The following is a 19249-nucleotide window of genomic DNA, read 5'->3' as shown; positions in this document are numbered from 1 at the left end:
TAAGGGAAAGTTCCTGTTGTCTAAATTACTACATTGGCAGTCAGGGGGGAAAAAAATGATACATTTACAGTTTAGGTAGAACAGAGATTATTGCAGATATTCACAAAATATGAAGCATTTCAAATGCCATTCATTTTTTCAAGCAGGAAGCATTTAATTGCTAATCAGTGGTAATATATTGCACATAATGCAAAAGGAACTTAGCAAGAGACCTCCCTTGCTATAAAAGGGTGTTGCATTTTCAGTGTTGCCCTTTTCTAAGTAAGTCACAATTTCATGAGTAAAGCTGAAACACTGGAGAAATAAAAAGGATAATTAAATTAAGACAATAGATAGCTGACATCCCAATGTTCCAGAATTGCTTACCTGGATTTGGTTGCAAGTACTCTGTGGTTTTTGTTAGGACATCTGCCACAGCTTTACTGGTAATATCCACTTTCTGAAACCAAGTAACCACAATGATTACGGGTTATTACTTGTTATTATTATGGTTTCATTAAACCATAATAGTAGTATTGAAACATTTATACATCACAGAATAATAAACATTACTAAATTTATATTGTACGGCTAAGTACAGCTCCAACACCAAAGACAAGTTTACTGATGACACCACTGCTGATTCATCATCACCTTTGATACAGCCCACAATATACAGGAGAGAGATTGAAAATTAGGCTGAGTGGTGTAATAACAACTTCTTGCTCAATGTCAGTATGACAGAGGAACTGATTACAGACTTCAGGAGAGAGAATACAGAGGTCCACGAGCCAGTAATCAACAGTAGATCAGATGTGGAGAGGGTTAGTAACTTTAAATTACTGGGTGTCACTACTTCAGAGGACCTGTCCTAGAACCATTGTATAAATATAATTGCAAAGAAAGCACAACAGTGCCTCTACATCCTCAGGAATCTATGGAGATTCAGCATGTCATCAAAAATATTAGCAATCTTCTATAGTTGAGTGGTGGGAAGTGTACTGGCTACATTACAGACTGGTATCGGAACACCAATGCCTTTGAGTGGAAAATCCAACAAAAGGTAATGGATTTGGCCTAATACATCATGGGTAAAGCCCTCCAAACCACTGAGCACACCTATATGAAACATTGCCGTAGAAAAACAGCATCCATCAAAGATCCTCGCCACCCAAGCCATGCTCTTTACACACTACTCACTGCTGCCATTAGGCAGAAGATACAAGTGCCTCAAGACTCGCACCACCAGGTTCAAGAACAGTCATTGCCCCTCAACCATCAAGCTCTTGAACAAAAAGGGATAACTACACTCATTCTATTTCTGGTGTTCCTACAACCGATGGTCTAACTTTAAGGATGCTATCTTGTATTCATGCTCTTTCATTTCATACTTGTTATTTATTTATATTTGCATTTGTACAGTTTGTTGTTCATTGATCCTGTTTACAGTTACTGTTCTATAGATTTGCTAAATAAGCCCACAGGAAGAAGAATCTCAGGGTTGTGTGAGCTAACATGTATATACTCTGGTAAGAAATTTTACTTTGAACGCTTAATTGATATAATGCACAAGTGCTCAGAAACCTCCACAAAGCATATTGATCTAAAATCTCAGGAGATCATGCACCTCAGCCTAGCAAGCCTGCAGTGTTTTAGTTGGCAACAACCTCAAATTTATTTAGAAGGCTGTGCATCAAATCATATTCAAAGATTTGAAGACAAAGAAGTAGACTCATTCTCCAAGTGAGTTTTGAAGGTGTGTTGCAAATTATTGAGTTAAATGAAGTGCTGCTTGGTTTAAAGCTGAAGTAAAAGTTCCAAAGGTGCAATATTGTAACAGATTTGTCCCAGTATCATGTTCATCCTCATCTCCCCCGCCCCCCCCCCCCCAAGATAATTTCTCTGGTCATAAATCACACTACTGCTGTAAGGTAATGAATGCCAAGGATAAATTGACTGCTGCAATCCAACATTTTGTGAGATTATCCGTGAAAGAGTTCGTGAAATCTTGTGGTCATGTAGACTGCTCTATAAAAGGGAACCCTTTTCTATTGATATAAAAATGATCCTCAGTTCCTACTTGTCCAAGGAATAGAAATAAAAAATTTTCCTTTGATTCTGACAGAACCCAAAACAACCTTGAAATTCTAACTAAACCAATTACCATAACTTTCTATACTGGAGAGCAGAGAAGTTAAATACCACCATGTTTATGCAATATATTTGCATATTAAGTGGCTATTCAATAATAAATGCACAGTGGAGAGCATCCTGAATGGTTGCATCACGACCTTGCATGAAAACAGCAATGCCCATGAACAGAAAAACATACAAAAAGTAAGGGATACAGCCCAGTCCATCACAGGGAAAGCCCTCCCCACCATTGGGCACATTTACAATGAGCACTGCAACAAAAAGTAGCATCCATCTTCAAGGACCCCCACTATCCAGGCCATGCTCTCTTCTCATTGCTGCCATACAGGAGCTTCAGTTCCCAAACCACCAGATTCAGAAACAGTTATTGGCCTTCAACCATCAGGCTCCTGTTCAGTGCTGAACTGATTCACTTCCAAGGTCTCTACTACAAATATTCTCAATATTATTATATACAATGTTTTTGTATTTGTAAAGACTTCCTTTTTTGCATATTTTTGTTTGCCTTTCTTGTTTGTCCTTAGCTTTAATTGTTTCTATGTGTTTCTTTGTATCTACTGTTAATTCCTTCAAGAAAATGACCATCAGGATAGTACATAGTGACATACACGTGCCTTGATTAATAAATCTACTTTGAATTTTAAAAATCAAGTTTCCAATTAATACCCAGTTGTAGTATTTTGCTGCATGCAAGATATGTTACCCATCCCTGCTCTGACCCATTGGAGTTTGAATAAAGTTTGATATGATCAGAAATGATCAGAAGATGGAATGACCCAGATGTAAAATTCAGCTGCAGGAAGGCCACAGGTGGTGTTGCAGAAGCTAAGCAGCTTTTTTCTTTGATATATGGTGACTATTTTGGATTTGAGATTTAGTTCTGCACGAATCAAGAGCTATTGAGTGGTGTGGTTGAATTAAAGACAATACAATGAAAGATAGAATTAGCAAGGCTGTTGTCACTGGACTTTGACAACAAGCATTTGTTTCCCAATCTCACTTTATTTACTTATGCACAAGGAGAACAGTCCAGCCTGTCACTGCACTGTGGCAAATATTCAGGGGATATTTGTGTGGAGTTCTGCATAGGTACGTTCCAATGAGACAGGAAAGTTGTGGTAAGGTAAAGGAAGCATGGTGTACAAAGGCTGTAATAAATCTAGTCAAGAAGAAAAGGTTCAGAGAGTTAGGTAAAGTTAGGGATCTAGAAGATTATAAAGCTAACAGGAAGGAGCTTAAAAAGGAAATTAGGAGAGCCAGAAGGGGCCAAGAGAAGGCTTTGGCAGGCAGGATTAAGGAAAACCCCCAAGGCATTCTGCAAGTATGTGAAGAGCAAGAGGATAAGACCTGAAAATAGGAACTGTCAAGTGTGACAGTGGGACAGTATGTATGGAACCGGAGGAAATAGCAGAGGTACTTAATGAATACTTCAGTATTCACTATGGAAAAGGATCCTGGTGATTATAGTGATGACTAGCAGCAGACTGAAAAGCTTGAGCATGTAGATATTAAGAAAAAGGATGTTCTGGAGATTTTGGAAAGCATCAAGTTGGATAAGTTGCTGGGACCGGATGACACACACCCCAGGCTACTGTGAGAGGTGAGAGAGGAGATTGCTGAACCTCTGGCGATTATCTTTGAATCATCAATGGGGACAGGAGAGGTTCCAGAGGATTGGAGGGTGTGGATTTTAGATCTGAAGTAGATTTTAGACCAGTGAGTCTTAATTTAGTGCTTGGTATGTTGATGGAGAAGATCGTGAGAGGCAGGATTTATGAACATTTGGAGAGGTATAATATAATTAGGAATAGTCAGCATGGCTTTGTCAAGCATAAGTCATGCCTTACGAGCCTGATTGAATTTTTTTGAGGATGTGACTAAACACATTGATGAAGGTAGAGCAGTAGATGTAGTGTATATGGATTTCAGCAAGGCATTTGATAAGGTACCTCATGCAAGGCATATTGAGAAAGTAAGGAGGCATGGGATCCAAGGGGACATTGCTTTGTGGATCCAGAACTGGCTTGCCCACAGAAGGCAAATAGTGGTTGTAGACGGGTCATATTCTGCATGGAGAACGGTGACCAGAGGTGTGCCTCAGGGATCTGTTCTGGGGTCCTTAGTCTTTGTGATTTTTATAAATGACCTGGATGAGGAAGTGGAGGGATGGGTTAGTAAGCTTGCTGATGACACAAAAGTTGGGGGTGTTGTAGGTAGTGTGGAGGGCCGTCAGAGGTTACAGAAGGACATTGATAGGATGCAAAACTGGGCTGAGAAGTAGCAGAAGGAGTTCAACCCAGATAAGTGTAAAGTGGTTCATTTTGGTAGGTGAAATATAATGGCAGAATATAGCATCAATGGTAAGACTCTTGGCAGTGTGGAGGATTAGAGGAATCTTGGGGTCCAAGTCCATAGGACGTTCAAAGCAGCTGCGCAGGTCGACTCTTTTATTGGCCATTAATCGTGGAATTGAATTTAGGAGAAGTAATGTTGCAGCTATATAGGACCCTGGTCAGACCCCACCTGGAGTACTGTGTTCAGTTCTGGTCACCTCACTACAGGAAGTATGTGGAAGCCAAAGAAAGGGTGCAGAGGAGATTTACAAGGATGTAGCCTGGATTGGGGAGCATGCCTTATGAAAACAAGTTGAGTGAACTCAGCCTTTTCTCCTTGGAGCGACAGAGGATGAGAAGTGACCTGATAGAGGTGTATAAGATGATGAGAGACACTGATCATGTGGATAGTCAGAGGCTTTTTCCCAGGACTGAAGTGGTTGCCACAAGAGGACGCAGGTTTAAGGTGCTGGGGAGTAGGTACAGAGGAGATGTCAGGAGTAAGTTTTTTTTTTATAAATACGCAGAAAGTGGTGAGTGTGTGGAATGGGCTGCCGGCAACGGTGGTGGAGGCGGATATGATAGGGTCTTTTAACAGACTTTTGGATAAGTACATGGAGCTTAGAAAAAGAGAGGGCAATGGGTAAGCCTAGTAATTTCTAAGGTAGGGACTTGTTCGGCACAACTTTGTGGGCCGAAGGGCTTGTATCGCGCTGTAGGTTTTGTATGTTTCTATGAACTGTTCTTAAACTTTTGCTAAGAATTGTCAATTTTATATAAAACTGATCAATTGAAATCTTACACACTTTCTAATTCCTTAACTGCTTTCGTAGTATACTGATTATGATACATTCTTACAGGCATTCATTACCAATAAAAACTACATATTTTTCAATCCTTTATTTACATTTAATCTGATCAAAGGTTGCAAAATATGCCTTAGTCTTAAAGGGTTATTGCCCAATAAAAAGAGTGTGCTTCTCAAACCTTCATTACCATCTTTTTCTTGTCTTAGTCCACTCATGTCCTTGGTATTTCATACTGCACAAAGGGGATCTTAATACATCCAAGGACCTTGTTCTGTACAGCAGCACACTAGCTGCAGATGATCTGAACCCCTACCCTGCTGCGGTTTCTTCAAGGTAATGGTAAACCCAAAAATTAATTCCAATTGAAAGCCTCAGTAATATGTAAAATTCTGGAAAAACTGCAGATCCACACTTGAGAACAAACTTTGCCTCAATCGCTGGAGATTTGAAATTTAAAAAAAAAACAGCAATAGGCAGATCAAGCAGCACCTGCATAATCTACACAAGCACCTACCAAAAAAAGTAGGTTTTAAGCGAAGAGTCTTTCCTTTGGTAAATTAATACATTTAATACAGAGATTCAAAGACTGAGCTTTAGAATCCATTTTGAAGATTGTGAAAATTCAATGAAAACTCTGCAACTGATGCCTTCACGTCAGAGCCAAAGATAAAAGAGACTATTAATAAAGTAATCCAATTTAAGACAATAAAAGACAGATTGTCAAAGCAAGAATCAGATAACCTAGGGCAAAATTAAATTTGCAAATCAAGATTAAGTGGGAAATAGGAGGATCCAATCTCCTATCACTGAAAACTGTTTCTGGACTGAAATTATATTATTGTCTGACATGGAAAATAAATTACTTAGTCCGATGACTCATACATCCAAATAACCAGTATCCATGCTCCAAAGCATTATAGAATTTGGAAAGAAATGTTTGCATTATTACCTGATTAAGTGGCAAAAACTAGGGCATCAAAAACTTAGGTTCATGTAAAATTTTAAATTAAAGTTTAAGAATATACATTATAGGGTTTCAACATTAAAGTGCAAAAAATACTAATGACCGAATTATTAGAGCCAGGAATTCCTGGCGTGGACCTGTTGGACGAAAGGGCCTAATTCCATGTTGTTTAACTCCAATTGTTGCAGTACAGTTTTGCATTGCTAGTCAGTAACTTAAAATAGAGAATATTGTTCAAGCACCGACTGGATATTATGGTTAAGGTACTACTTTTAAAAATCCTTAAGGGACTGATACTGTAAATAACTGACACTTCCCTTAGATGGCAAACTTCCAGAAAAAAACAACAATCTGGTAGGACTGCAAATTTAGCTTCTGAGTTTTTCAAACTTATTGGATCAGAGAATCAAAGTAGTTGCTATATCTGGCCTCAGCAGCTCTGGACAACAGAAATGGGGGTAGGGTGGTCAATAGGAATCATGCAATTTATCTCGGTGCTTAAATGCTACTCACTTATCAATTTATAAACTGCTTTTTAAAACATCACTGGAAATGATCTATCCTTCAATGTGACTTAAGTATCCAGATTTGCAGCAACATGCTGCATATCAACCAAAGCACAGTAACTTAAAACCAACTGGAAAAGATCAAGTCGCAAGAATGGAGGAAATGTGACACAATTCCCTCTTTGCCCTGCAAGACCATCAGAACTGTAAGCCAGAATTGGCAGACATTAAAACAAGATGAACAAGAATAACCAATGCAACAGAAGACCATGTTGCATTGTTGTAAATTAAACAACTAATTACTACAGAATGTCATTTGGAAATATTCTTTTTTCAAGGACTGATCTCTGGACGGTAATGGAACTCTTCATTGAGGAACAATGATTGGGCTGTACTTTTGGATTCCCTTGCAGAATGAAAATGAAACTGTGGCAAGCTATCAAATGGAAGTCAGGTGTTCCTACAGGGAAGTTGCAAAAATAAAACAGCCAATTACTTGGCAGTCAACCCCATGTTATTACAATGCCTCAACTCAACCTTGACTTGCTGCACAGGGGACAATTTCCAAATGTCAACAGTGTGGGTAACTTCATTGATTATAATTCTGAACTGATTCTATGAACTACAGACTCACTTACAGGACTCTTACAATTTATTTGCTGAGTATTTCTTTTTTATATGCACAGTCTGTCTTCTTTTGCACATTGGTTATTTGTCAGTCTTGTGTATATATGAATGTTTGGCGAATCTACTGTATTTCTTTTTTCTGGTAAATGGCTGCAAGAAAATGAATCAAGGTAGTATATGGTAACATATACATATTTTGATAATAGTTTACTTTGAACTTTCAAACTTGGAGACCTCTTGAGCTACGAGGAGAATAATGGCAGATTTCAAGGTGATATCCAGCGAAATTTACGTTGAGTTAGGTGAAGTAAATCCTGATAGGAAGGCTGAAAATACACAAATAAATTTGAGGTCACAATTCAGAAAGGGAACAGACAAATTTGCCGATAGACATGTATTGTTTCATGACAAGAGAAGGATGAGGAAGTGTTAAAAAGCCAACAGAATTTTGAACTTTAAAACAAGCACAGAATACAAGAGCTACAAACGAGAATGAACTTTTATAAAATCTAGGTTTAGATTTGGCCATACTTGGAGTATAGTGTCCCATCTGAGTTGCTGAAGTTTTAGAAAGAAGCAGAAAAGATTTACTAATATGATTCCAGGGAAGATGAAAGCTGGGGTTGTTCTCTTTCAATCATAAATAGCTGCAACGGAATCTATTAGCAGTATTTCAAATCATGAAGGATATTAGAGAGAAAATGAGAGCTTGTATCAGTGGAGATATTGATAATTTCAAACATGGAATGAAGATGATTGACTCAAGAATCAAAACTAATGTGAAGGTTGTTCTTTTTATAGAATGAGTAATCAAAGCATTGCTTGGGATAGTAGCAATAGAGGATTAACCTAGAAATATTCAAAAGGAAAGATGCTTCAATGTCTGATTGGACAGAATATGCATGACTTTGGGGGAGAGAGAGGAACTGGACAAGATGAATTTAATAGGGTGAATGACCTACATTCTGTTATCATTTTGTCAGTTGTAGGAAAAAAATGTCTTGAAACATCTGTTTTCTTTTGTGAGAGAAAGAAGGAATATTAAACAATATCTTTTAAACATGTTATTGTACCAGCTTTAACCATTTCCTCGTCTGCTGTCTTTCTTCATTCCCTATGATCACTTTAGATTAGGAATTTTGAAATGTTGATTAGGTTGGACAGTCCATCAAAAGTGATCATAGGGAATGAAGAAAAACAGCAGACGAGGAAATGGTTAAAGCTGACACAATAACATGTTTAAAAGATATTTCAGCAAGCACATAGACAGGAAAGGTTTAGAGCAGAGGTTACCAACCTTTTTTTATGCCATGGACCAATATCATTAAGCAAGGGGTCCGTGGACCCTAGGTTGGGAAACCCTGGTTCAGAGGGTTATGGGCCAAATACAGACAAATGGGACTAGCTTAGATGGGCTCCTTGGTTGGCATTGATAAGTTAGGCTGAAGGACCTGTTTCTGTTCAGTATTCTTCAATGACTATGAAAGCAGAAAGTGGGCTAAATGATGAGTGCAGGACTAGACAATGAGTGGAAACAAAAGGAGAGAAACAGTTTTTGTCATGGTCCTGCTGCCATATTCTTAGCAGCAATGGTTTTATCTGCACACTGTAGAAATGCAAGAAAATTTTCTTACCCGTTCCATTTCCTTGAAGTCTTCATCAAGTTTAGTTCCTTCAGCACCACCCACTTTTTCACTGACAAGCTAGGAAGAAAAAAATTGCAAAATGCATTAGCAACATCAGCACTTACCAGATCTCACAACATGCATCACCACTCTTCCATTCCACTGGAAGCTTTATAGCAATTATGCATCATTTTCAAATCAAGCAAAAGATGCCACACCTAGCAAATGTTAATTTACGGATCAAGAATGTGTACAATATATTCATTTCCTTTACCTTGTTCATCAGTTGTGAGTTTTTTTGATGTGGCAGAATCACTGACAAGATCAGCTTTTAGAATCTACCTGCCTGTCAATGACTGCAGACATCTTGGTACTTAAAATGCTATGTAGTATTAAGTTCTAAAACTTCGGGTCAGAAATACATTTTCAAGTCAGATATTGTGTATTTGGTAAGCAAACTTCCAGTTTAAGGTGACGCTACCAAACACATGCAACAGCTCTCTCTGGTAGTTCAAACGACAAAAATAATGCAACTAAAAACATAACTAATAACACCTTTCCTGATGTAATTTGTAGCAAATTACTACCACAAACAATAAAGAGGAGAGTGAAGACAAAGCAAATCCAAGGACTGAACCGTGCAGAATCAACGCAGGTGGAGGACGCCTTTTGGAGAGAAGTCATCGAGGTAGAGGAGCTCCAATGCCCATACAACTGGCCCAAGTGTGGTGCTAGGCTGCTCTGTGCACCAAGCCAATTTTGAGAAATTGAGAGCAGCTACAGGCTGGGTAGAGAAATCTGGGCCAAGAGAATCACCAGGCGACATATTCCAGGCTCAAAGCCTTTTGCTGCAGTGGTGCCCAGGTCCTAGTGCCAGAAACGATGTGCTGTTTGGACAATTTTATCGATACACTGGAAAGACAAGGCATTGGGATCGGAGGTGCAATTGCTCGCTTCTACTGCTTGCATGATTTGTGTATTTTTTGTCCCCCTTCTCAGCGCATAGGGTGCTGATCTTTACTTTTTTTTAATTGGATTCTTTTGGGTTTATTGTTTTGTGGCTGCCTGTTAGCAAACAAACCTCGAGGTTGTATTATTTATATATTCTTTGATAATAAATATACTTGAAATCAGCTGAGGAGTTCCAAAATTTTCATACTATTTTATTTTATATTTAGTATATATGGTACATTGTACATTATATTGGCAATGTACATTAAAAATAAGATTAATAAATTTGCTAAAAAATTATTATTTTATACCCTGGAAGTCAGAGGTCCCTGCAGGCAGGAGGCACGAGGACTAGTAACACCCAGGCTGGGAAGTCCCAGGATCAAAACCTAAGAACACAAAAACATAAGAAATCGGAGCAAGAGCAGGCCATTCAATATCAGGGCTGATCTGGCCATGGACTTGTCTCCACCTACCTTCTTTTTCCTCATAAACCTTAATTCCCCTACTATGGAAAAATCTATCCAACCGTGTCTTAAATATATTTACTGAGGCAGCCTCACTGCTTCATTGGGCAGAGAATTCTACAGAGGACCTGTGCAATTTCAGAGGTCAAGGCCCATAGGTTAGGGACCCTTCATCTGCAAATCCAGGAGTTGATACCTAGAGTTCAGCAAAGTCTGGAGGTCAAAGCTGGAGTTTGAATCCATGGATTGGCATGTCAGAAGGTCGATGTACAAAGATTGAAGCCCCTGGGTTGGAGTGTCCAGAGGTCAGAGATTTGAACCTTGAGTTCAGGCCAGGAACTGAAGGTTGGAGGCCTAATGTCTGTGATTGTGAGAGTTCAGTACATTCTTAGGTTGTGTTGGTTGTTTATGTAAACAACACATTTTACTGCATGTTTCAGTATACATGTGATAAACAAATGCGTCTGAAAATTGGCACTTTGGAAGACTTTTTTTTTGGGAAAGGTTCATCCCCTTTGTGATCTTTAGAATTCCAACAAAAATGTTTGTCCCTCATTCAGACCCCTCTGGATTGGCTGTAGGCAATTGCGTTTGGACATCAATATACAGGTATTCAAGAGCACCTAACCATTATTGATCTGTCTATTGTAAATTGCCCAGATGTTATGTTTTGGATGGAAATATGACTATATTGTTTAAGTTGCAGACATATGAAACATCACTGTCTTGTTCTATGTCAGATTGATGTTGCTAATCAACAAAAGGATGGAAGCAACACTCAAATACTATTTACATTTATTCTGTGAAAGCTGTTACAACTCAATATAAAAATAATCCTTTCCTCTTTATCTTGCATTGCCCTGCCAAATGGCAATTAAGAGAGCAGAAACAACTATTTCCAACTTTGTCAGTACACTACAACCAAAACAATCAATGAGATTGAGCAGAATACTGATCAATCAAAATATAAAAATACAGACTAAAGGCAGAATTAAATTGTGACCACCATTTATTTTGACATTGAACAACATGGTGGATTGACAAGTTCACATCTATGTTGGCCCACTGAGTAGTCTCCATTATGGTTGAAAGAATGGAAAAGTGCAAAGTTCAAGCCAGGTTGAAAGGAGGGGAAGGAGAAAAAGTGTTCCTATCATTTGCAGTCTATGTATCAAAGGATCATTGCATAAACTTTATAATTACAGATTGAAAATACTGAAATTGTTATTAAAAACTTGAGTGGGGTGCTACAATGAAGAATGGAAAAGGAGGGATAAAGCAATGTGGACAATAATATTTAATTAGGCTATGAGGCCATTTAAATTCTAGGGTCCACGTTGAGTTAAGAAACAAGCAAGACAGTGGTTGCTTTTGAGTGACAACACATTAGAAACTGTATATAGAATGTACAGCAAGGATATAAATTCTTGTCTCTATATTGTCAAACATCAAACCAAAATGCACCATATCTTTCACCTGAATAACAGTCACTTTGGATTTTAAGTTTTCTAAACTGGTACACCAAATCATCATATGCAACTTAATTATATTTGCTTATGATTTGAGTCATACATATCAAGTTGTTCACATAAATATTCCATATTTCTTCATGTAAATCTTTGCAAAATATTCTAGCCATGGCAGAAGTGCCACAAACGCTCACAAGACTGATTTCTTAGACGGCAGGAATGTTGTACGACAGGAAATTAATTTGACTAGATGGTATTCACTAGAGATTAGAAGAATGAGAGGGTAAACTCACTGAAACATACTGTTACAAAATCCCGTAACTGGATCACTTACCAGCAAAGATAGAGAAGTCTGTTGAAGTCTGATGGTACTATTTTTAAAAGTATTTATTGATAAAGGTAAGATTAATGCAAACATACAGATAATATACGTCGTCAATACTAAATCTAAAGCGCGGGTATAATAATAACCAATAAGAAATAGCTCTATTGTTGTCTAGGGGATAATGTATTGTCCGATGGAAAGATAACAGTCACTGTTAGTTCATTCAAGCTGCAGCGTTTTTGGGTTTAAGAGCGAGGCGGTTTAAACTTGCCCAGGTCTTTTATGATGCCAATCCGTTGAGTCAGGGGAGTGGGCTCCCCATTGTTAGCTAAAAGCCGTTTTCCGTGGTTCCAGCCACCAATTCCAGCAACGGAACTGAACGCACGTGGCCTCCTTCAGATGACTTCCTGCTGTTACGTGGTCGCTTAACGTTTCTTCTGGTGCGTCTGAGGGGCTGTTCCTACAGACCCTCTTTTATCCTGACTCGCAGGGTCGTAGGTGTCAATCAGGTTGGGGGTGATGCAATCTCTCGCTCAACCAGCCCACTTTGCCTGAGGGCGTTCACATAGCATAGTATCTCAATCCACAAAATTGTCTCCAAGAGACAATGGCCATGTCCTGTAGCTTTACATCGCCCGGAAACGAGACATTCTGCACGTCTCTTCTCTCATTTCCTGGGCCCCTTGACCCACCCAACAGTGATCTTGCGATTCTCACAAAGGAGGGGGCTACGGACGTAACAATACAAACTTCTGACCGTGCTGTTTAGTACTCTTCAGATGACTGGATGCATTCAGGATGCTAGCCTGGTTAAGAGATCAGGATCAAAGGAGGATTAGTCTCAGTATAAGAGTTAGATTTGAGGCTGAGATGGAGAGACATTTCTTCACTCAGAGGTAACAAACCTGGAGAATCCTCTTATCAAAGGCAAGAAACCACTAATATAGTTAAGTTAGTTAGATTTTTAAACAGAGAAGGCATCAGGGATAAAAGGAAAGAGCTGAAAAATATTGAGCCAAAGGATTCTCTATGAAAGTAATGAATAGCAGAACAGGCTTAAAGGATGAAACACCAATGCCTAGGAATGGAAATGTTTACAGAAAGTGCATCAGTGCATCACAGGCAAAACCCTTTCTTCACTGAACATAATTACAAGGAACACGGTCACCATAATCCAAGGCCATGCACTATTATCACAACTACCATCGAGCAAGAGGTCAGGAGCCTTAGGTCCCACATCACCAGGTTCAAAGTTATTACCCTAAAACCATCAGACTACTGAACCAGTGCAGATCACTTCACTCACCTCAATGCTCCACAACCTATCAACTCACTTTCAAGGACTCTACAATTCAAGTTCTCAATATTATTTATTTACATTTTTTAAAATTATTTTCATGATTCTTCTTCTTTTACACATTGGTTGTTTGTCAGTGTATGTTATTTATAGTTTTTTCCATAAATTCTATTCTTTATTTTCCTGTAAATGCCTGCAAGAAAGTGAATCTCAAGGTAATACGGAAATGGTGACAATAATAAATTTGCTTTATATTTTGTATTTGGACAGAATTTATGGAATTATATACAAACCAAACAATATCTTACACAGATGAGCATCTGTGGGAGGAGCTAAAGATGGTGCTGTCATTCATTCTTTGGGTTTTTTTCTGTTTTGTGGATGTCTGCAAGGAGTAAAACTTTCAGGTTGTATATTGTATACACTCTGATATTAATTTGAACCATTCAATATGGCTTAAGCAGTCAATTTATTTAGTACCCAATAGATAGGATATCTCACTGCAACAATTATCAGCTGAACATAGAACAGTACTGTATGGTACCCTTCAATGCACAATATTGAACTGATCTTTTAACTAATTTGAAGCTCAATCCAATATGTCCTTCCCACATTTCCCTCTATTTTCCTTTCATCCATATGCCTATCTGAGAGTTCCTTAAACGTCCCTTATGTATCCTCCTCTACAACCACCCCTGGCAGCATGTTCCACACACTTACCATTCACTGTGTAAAACAAAAAACGACCTCTGACTTCCAATTGTACTTTTCTCCAATCACCTTAAAATTATGCCCTCTCATATATATTTTCCTGTACCCCAGGAATAAAGGCACTGGCTGTCCACTCAACCTTCACCTCTTATTTTGTATAGCTCTATCAAGTCACAAAGAGAAAGTCTCTGCTTGCTCAACCTCTCCTCACAAGGCATGCTGTCTAATGCAGATAGCCTGCCTGTAAATCTCCTCTGCACCTCTTCTAAAGGTTCCACATCCTTCCTATATGAAGGAGTCCAGAAATGAACACAATACTCCAAATGTGGTACAACCAGAGCTTCTCTTGACCTTAACCACCTGGCTAACGAAGACCAATATTTCATACCCCTTCTTAAACATCAACTTGCATGGCATCTTTAAAGGATCTATGGACTTGAATACCATGATTCCACTGTTTATCCACACTGCTAAGAATCAACCACATACTCTGCCTTCAAGTTTGACCTTCCAAAGTGCATCACTTCACATTTTTCTCAATTGAACTCCAACTGCCACTTCTCTGCCTAGCTCAGCATCCTGTCAAAGTCCTGTTGTAACCTACTATAACTTTCTACACAATCAAGAAAAACATCAACCTTTGAGTCATCTGCAAACTTAGTACCAGCCCTTGTACTTCCTCATCCAATTCATTTTTAAAACTCAAGCAACAGACATCTCAAAACAAATCCTTGCAGAACACACTCCATCTACTACCATGCTCTGACTTCTGTGGGCAAACCAATTCTGAATCCACTCAGCCAGGTTTTCCTGGATCCCATGCCTCCCAACTTCCTAGATGAGCTTACCTTGTCAAACACCTTACTAAAATCCACATACATCACATCCATCTTCATCAATCAGTTCTGTCACGAGATTTGCTTTAAGCATCAGTGGAAAATGACAATTTGCACCTAACTCAATTCCAAGATAAAGTATCAATGCAATTGTAATTTTTTCCAAGTGAAGCAACTCACCTGCTCATCATTTCATTTCCTGCTCCTTACCAACAGTCTCATGAAATTGTGAACTCTGAAATCTATCTTAAAAATTTGTCTCATACAAGGTGCTATTATATTGTGCCTTAAGCATAATGTAAATAAGTGCACCAACCTACAACAATCAGAAATAGCATGCAAACAATGAGCACTTGAAGTAAAAAGTAAATTATTTCAGCATATAGTTTCATATGGACAGTTATGATTAGGACCACTGGGACACTACTTCACAATATGTTATGACAATCCAGTGTTAAGCTTTACTAACGTACAAAATTGTGCAGTGTGATTGTCTTTTTCATTCCTATCACAGAATCCAAATTATCCATTGCCACCAAGTTCAATAGACTTTTTTTTAAAAATTCGGACACACTTTCATCCCATGTTCTTCCATGGCACACAGGTCTATTTCCGCTTACATTTCTAAATTCGATAAGAAAGATGACCCATTGTCATAAAATACATTCAAAAGTTTTAATAATGTCATCACAGGCAATGTGATGATGTTCCAAGCTACCTAGGGCTATAAAAGAGGTGTTAGAGAAACCTGGCAAGTAGTAACATTCACATCTTAAAATATTCTTCAGCTGTCTACAATAAAGTGAGAAACATCATGCATTGCAGTTTACTTGTAAACATATATTCTTACTGGGTAGCAAGCCTACAGTTGCTTAGTTAATATCACTAAATAACTGAATACTTGGTTTGCTTCCAACCTTGCTCACACTGAATTTAGCAGCTACATCAAACCACTATTAAAATTAATTCCTAGCAATCTCTAATAATTAGTAAATCCACAATTATCAAAATTTATACTGACTGTAAAGGACTATAAAGATGGTGGAAGGTGTGCAAGCGACCACAAAAATCAACCTGAATAGAGGGAGCAGAAATAAAGAGAGGTCAGGGTAGGCAGTTTTCCTGTACAAACAGCCATGATCCACCAAAATTCCTCAAGCTCAGCAAAACTACTAGCAAGGAAATGAAATACAAATGTAGATGAAAGGAAAAGACCAAGCCTCTTTAGCCAGATTTGCAAAGTGCACCAAAAAGCATGAAAATGACTGAATGCTATTTCCTTATTATAATGGAGTTTAAAGTGCTGAACAGAAAACAGACACTTCCCTTCTGCAACAATAATTAAAGACAATTTTGTCCCTTAATACTATTCTAAATCCATTTCAGTAGCTTTAATGAAGTTAATACCTTTGCAATTTTTATTTTACAAATGAGTACCCACGTCAAAAATACACCCACAAAAAGAGATCCATTTCATTATCTCTCCATCTGCTACGCCTCATAACCACACACTCCAAACTAGAGAAAACAAAATATATTCTTCTTTGCCATTGACTTCAGCACAAACATAAAGCAGATAACTGCAAGTAGATGCCAATGGGGCATAAATCACCAAGTATTGCATTCTATTCAGAAGAAAGGAATAGGCAGCCTCAAAATTAGTTAGCTGCAGTTGATTAGTATGCTAGAAATGAGAATTTCCTCTGTGAAAGCAAGTTGAATTTCCTCTCTTTTTTAAATTCAGAACAAAATAACCAGTTACAAAATTTTGGTCTGATTAAACTGTGAAGAACTAAGCAATTTCCATTTTTACATGTAGGTGATGAGGGAAGTTGTTTGGGTATAAAGTGGTCAGAAGAAACTGATCAAAAATTAATTCTAAAAACACTAACAATTTTTATTAAGCTTGCAAACATGGAATGAAAGGTTTTTTATAAAAAAACGTTGATGAGGGAAAATGAATCCCGTAACATCTTTTGAGCAAGTTATAGAATTAAGCACCAAGTATTTTGGTGAAAAATAATCCCCTAATCCTTATTTAAAACCGCCCCTCAATGCAATTTAGTATTTCCATAGAGAACAACAGTGTAGGATACTTACTGATCTTCTGTTTATAATCAACAAAATTCAGATTGAGACAAAGCTACAAGACTTTTCTTTATGAATAATTAAATTGATACTGGCTTTGTACAGGTTTTGAGAGACACAAGGAGTTCATTCAGCTGCAATGGCAATGCAGATAAGAGAGGAAACAAATCACTTAGAAATTTTGCAATCCAATGGCAATTTTATGTGCACATGAGTGCATGATGGAGAGGGGAGAACAAAAACAAAATCTGACAAACAATTTCATCTTACTAAGTCAATTGTTCAATTACTCTCAGAGCATTTCCTAACATGAGAAGCAATAACACTACATACTTCTTGCTTCTCATATGTATTCTATGCATTAATTTTCTTCATTAATTTTCACCCAGTTATGTGATGAACCATGCAAAACAGTTGTAGTTAATATTGCTTTTATTGCAGCACCTCAAGGTCATATGTTCATGCTGGGTTAACAGGATTTTCCTACAAGGCTTGACAAAAGATAAATCATATTGTATGGTTAGTTATCAGATATAGCAGATACCCATTCCATGTCCTTCAGGATATCCTTGTCATTAGTGTTAATGGAGGTCACATGGAGGATATCTGGTCAGCAATAAAATGCTCAAAATAGTTTTTCATTGTTTTCAGCCTATAGCAGAAAACTTTCAAAAACAATACTTCATTTGCAACCAACCACAATTTTTCTCAAGCTACAATACCAAATTGTGCTCATTTGTGCATCCATTTCATGATGAAGTGCATGATGAATTAGCCCACTAACAACCACCAGTGTGGAACGAGTATCACGCGAGTCAAATGGAACAGTACCCCACAAAGAGGCAATACTTTCAAGGAAAATAATTCAAACTCTAAATTTACAAAATGAAATCACTAGTCCTGCAATGAAACAGTGCAACAAGGGGAATTTTGGTCTGCCTTAGACTAAATGTGTTCCTCCTGATTGCCCTTATCACAGACTACTTCGATAGGATAAAGTTCACTGTGAAAATGTGAAGTAGAATGCCATATTTCAACATTCAAGCAGGAAGATAATTAAATAACAGCATATTTCTAAGATTTAGGAAAGAGTAGGCATTTAATTCCTTTGAAATGCTTTCCATTTAGCCTTCCTTGGCAGAACCCAATATTCTTATGAGAGGCTGCCAAATTCAAGATGCTTCCACTTTAAAAATACCTCCACAATAACCTAAGAATTCCAACACCAAGATGATTTCAGAAAATATCAATTTGCACATTTTTGTTAACAAATTGCTAGAGAGCATTAACAGCTGCATTTTATGCAGCCATTTATCCCATGCAAACCTAATATTTAATTGGGTCCTGACAGTTTCATTCCTGATAGTCAGGTGACACTGCAATGCATACAAAACTAGACTGGACACAAAGGTGCAGAAGGCTTTCTTGTACTGCTAAATTATTTGCTCATTGTGATTACAAATCGAATGAGGGTAAATAGTGCAGGGCATATACACAGAATTTTCTTTCTCTTTCCCACTCCAGATTTCATGATTTGAAAATTTGAAATGCATTTCAGCACAGGAGCTAGTTTACACAGAACAACATCCTTAATATAGTAATGAAACTATCAATCCTTCAGTGGTACTGAATAAAAAATGAAGGTTACTCCTTCAAAGCAAGTATCCTGAAACCTTTCATTAAATAATGTCACGGGATCTTTAATTTTCCTCTCTAACCAATCACCAACCCCCCACCCCCGATAAAAGATGAATGAGATAATGCTGAATATCTCATTTAAATAATACAGCAATTTCTCACGAGTACATCTGCCTAGATTACATTGTCTAATCCTACGCAGGGGTTCCCAACCTGCAGCCCACAGACCCTTTGCCTAATAGTATTGGTTCATGGCATAAAGCAAAAGGTTAAGAACCCCTGTCCAACAGTATGTTTTAAACCATAATCACCCAACTCAGAGAACCACTATTGAATCACATTGCTATCATAAACATTGCTACGTTGAAGTTTTCAGCAGAGATGCAAGATGGATTACAGAGAAAGAATATATCCAAATTGCTACAATGGCAGATAAATGCAGAGACAAATCATTAAGATGCATTTTAAGA

General features: G+C 37.9%; 1 protein-coding gene across 2 annotated transcripts in view; it reads right to left on the bottom strand.

The window, feature by feature from the left end:
- sh3gl1b (SH3-domain GRB2-like 1b) overlaps window positions 1-19249 on the bottom strand; it is a 122918-nt gene that overhangs the window by 59749 nt on the left and 43920 nt on the right. Inside the window, exons 2-4 of one of the 2 annotated variants that reach the window (XM_059991602.1) lie at window positions 9007-9075; window positions 7584-7698; window positions 367-439 (exon numbers count right to left, since the gene is read on the bottom strand). Coding sequence is in view for 1 of the 2 variants with exons in the window: in XM_059991601.1 (XP_059847584.1) it covers window positions 367-439; window positions 9007-9075 (142 nt within the window). In the remaining variant the exon portion in view is untranslated. The remainder of the gene's footprint in view (window positions 1-366; window positions 440-7583; window positions 7699-9006; window positions 9076-19249) is intronic. The other variant, XM_059991601.1, reaches the window with a different exon arrangement.

The sequence above is a fragment of the Hypanus sabinus genome, chromosome 16 (assembly GCF_030144855.1).
Source record: "Hypanus sabinus isolate sHypSab1 chromosome 16, sHypSab1.hap1, whole genome shotgun sequence".
NCBI classification, from domain to species: Eukaryota; Metazoa; Chordata; class Chondrichthyes; order Myliobatiformes; family Dasyatidae; genus Hypanus; species Hypanus sabinus.
Note: the sequence above shows the minus strand (reverse complement) of the source record. Positions and strands in the feature narration are given on the sequence as shown.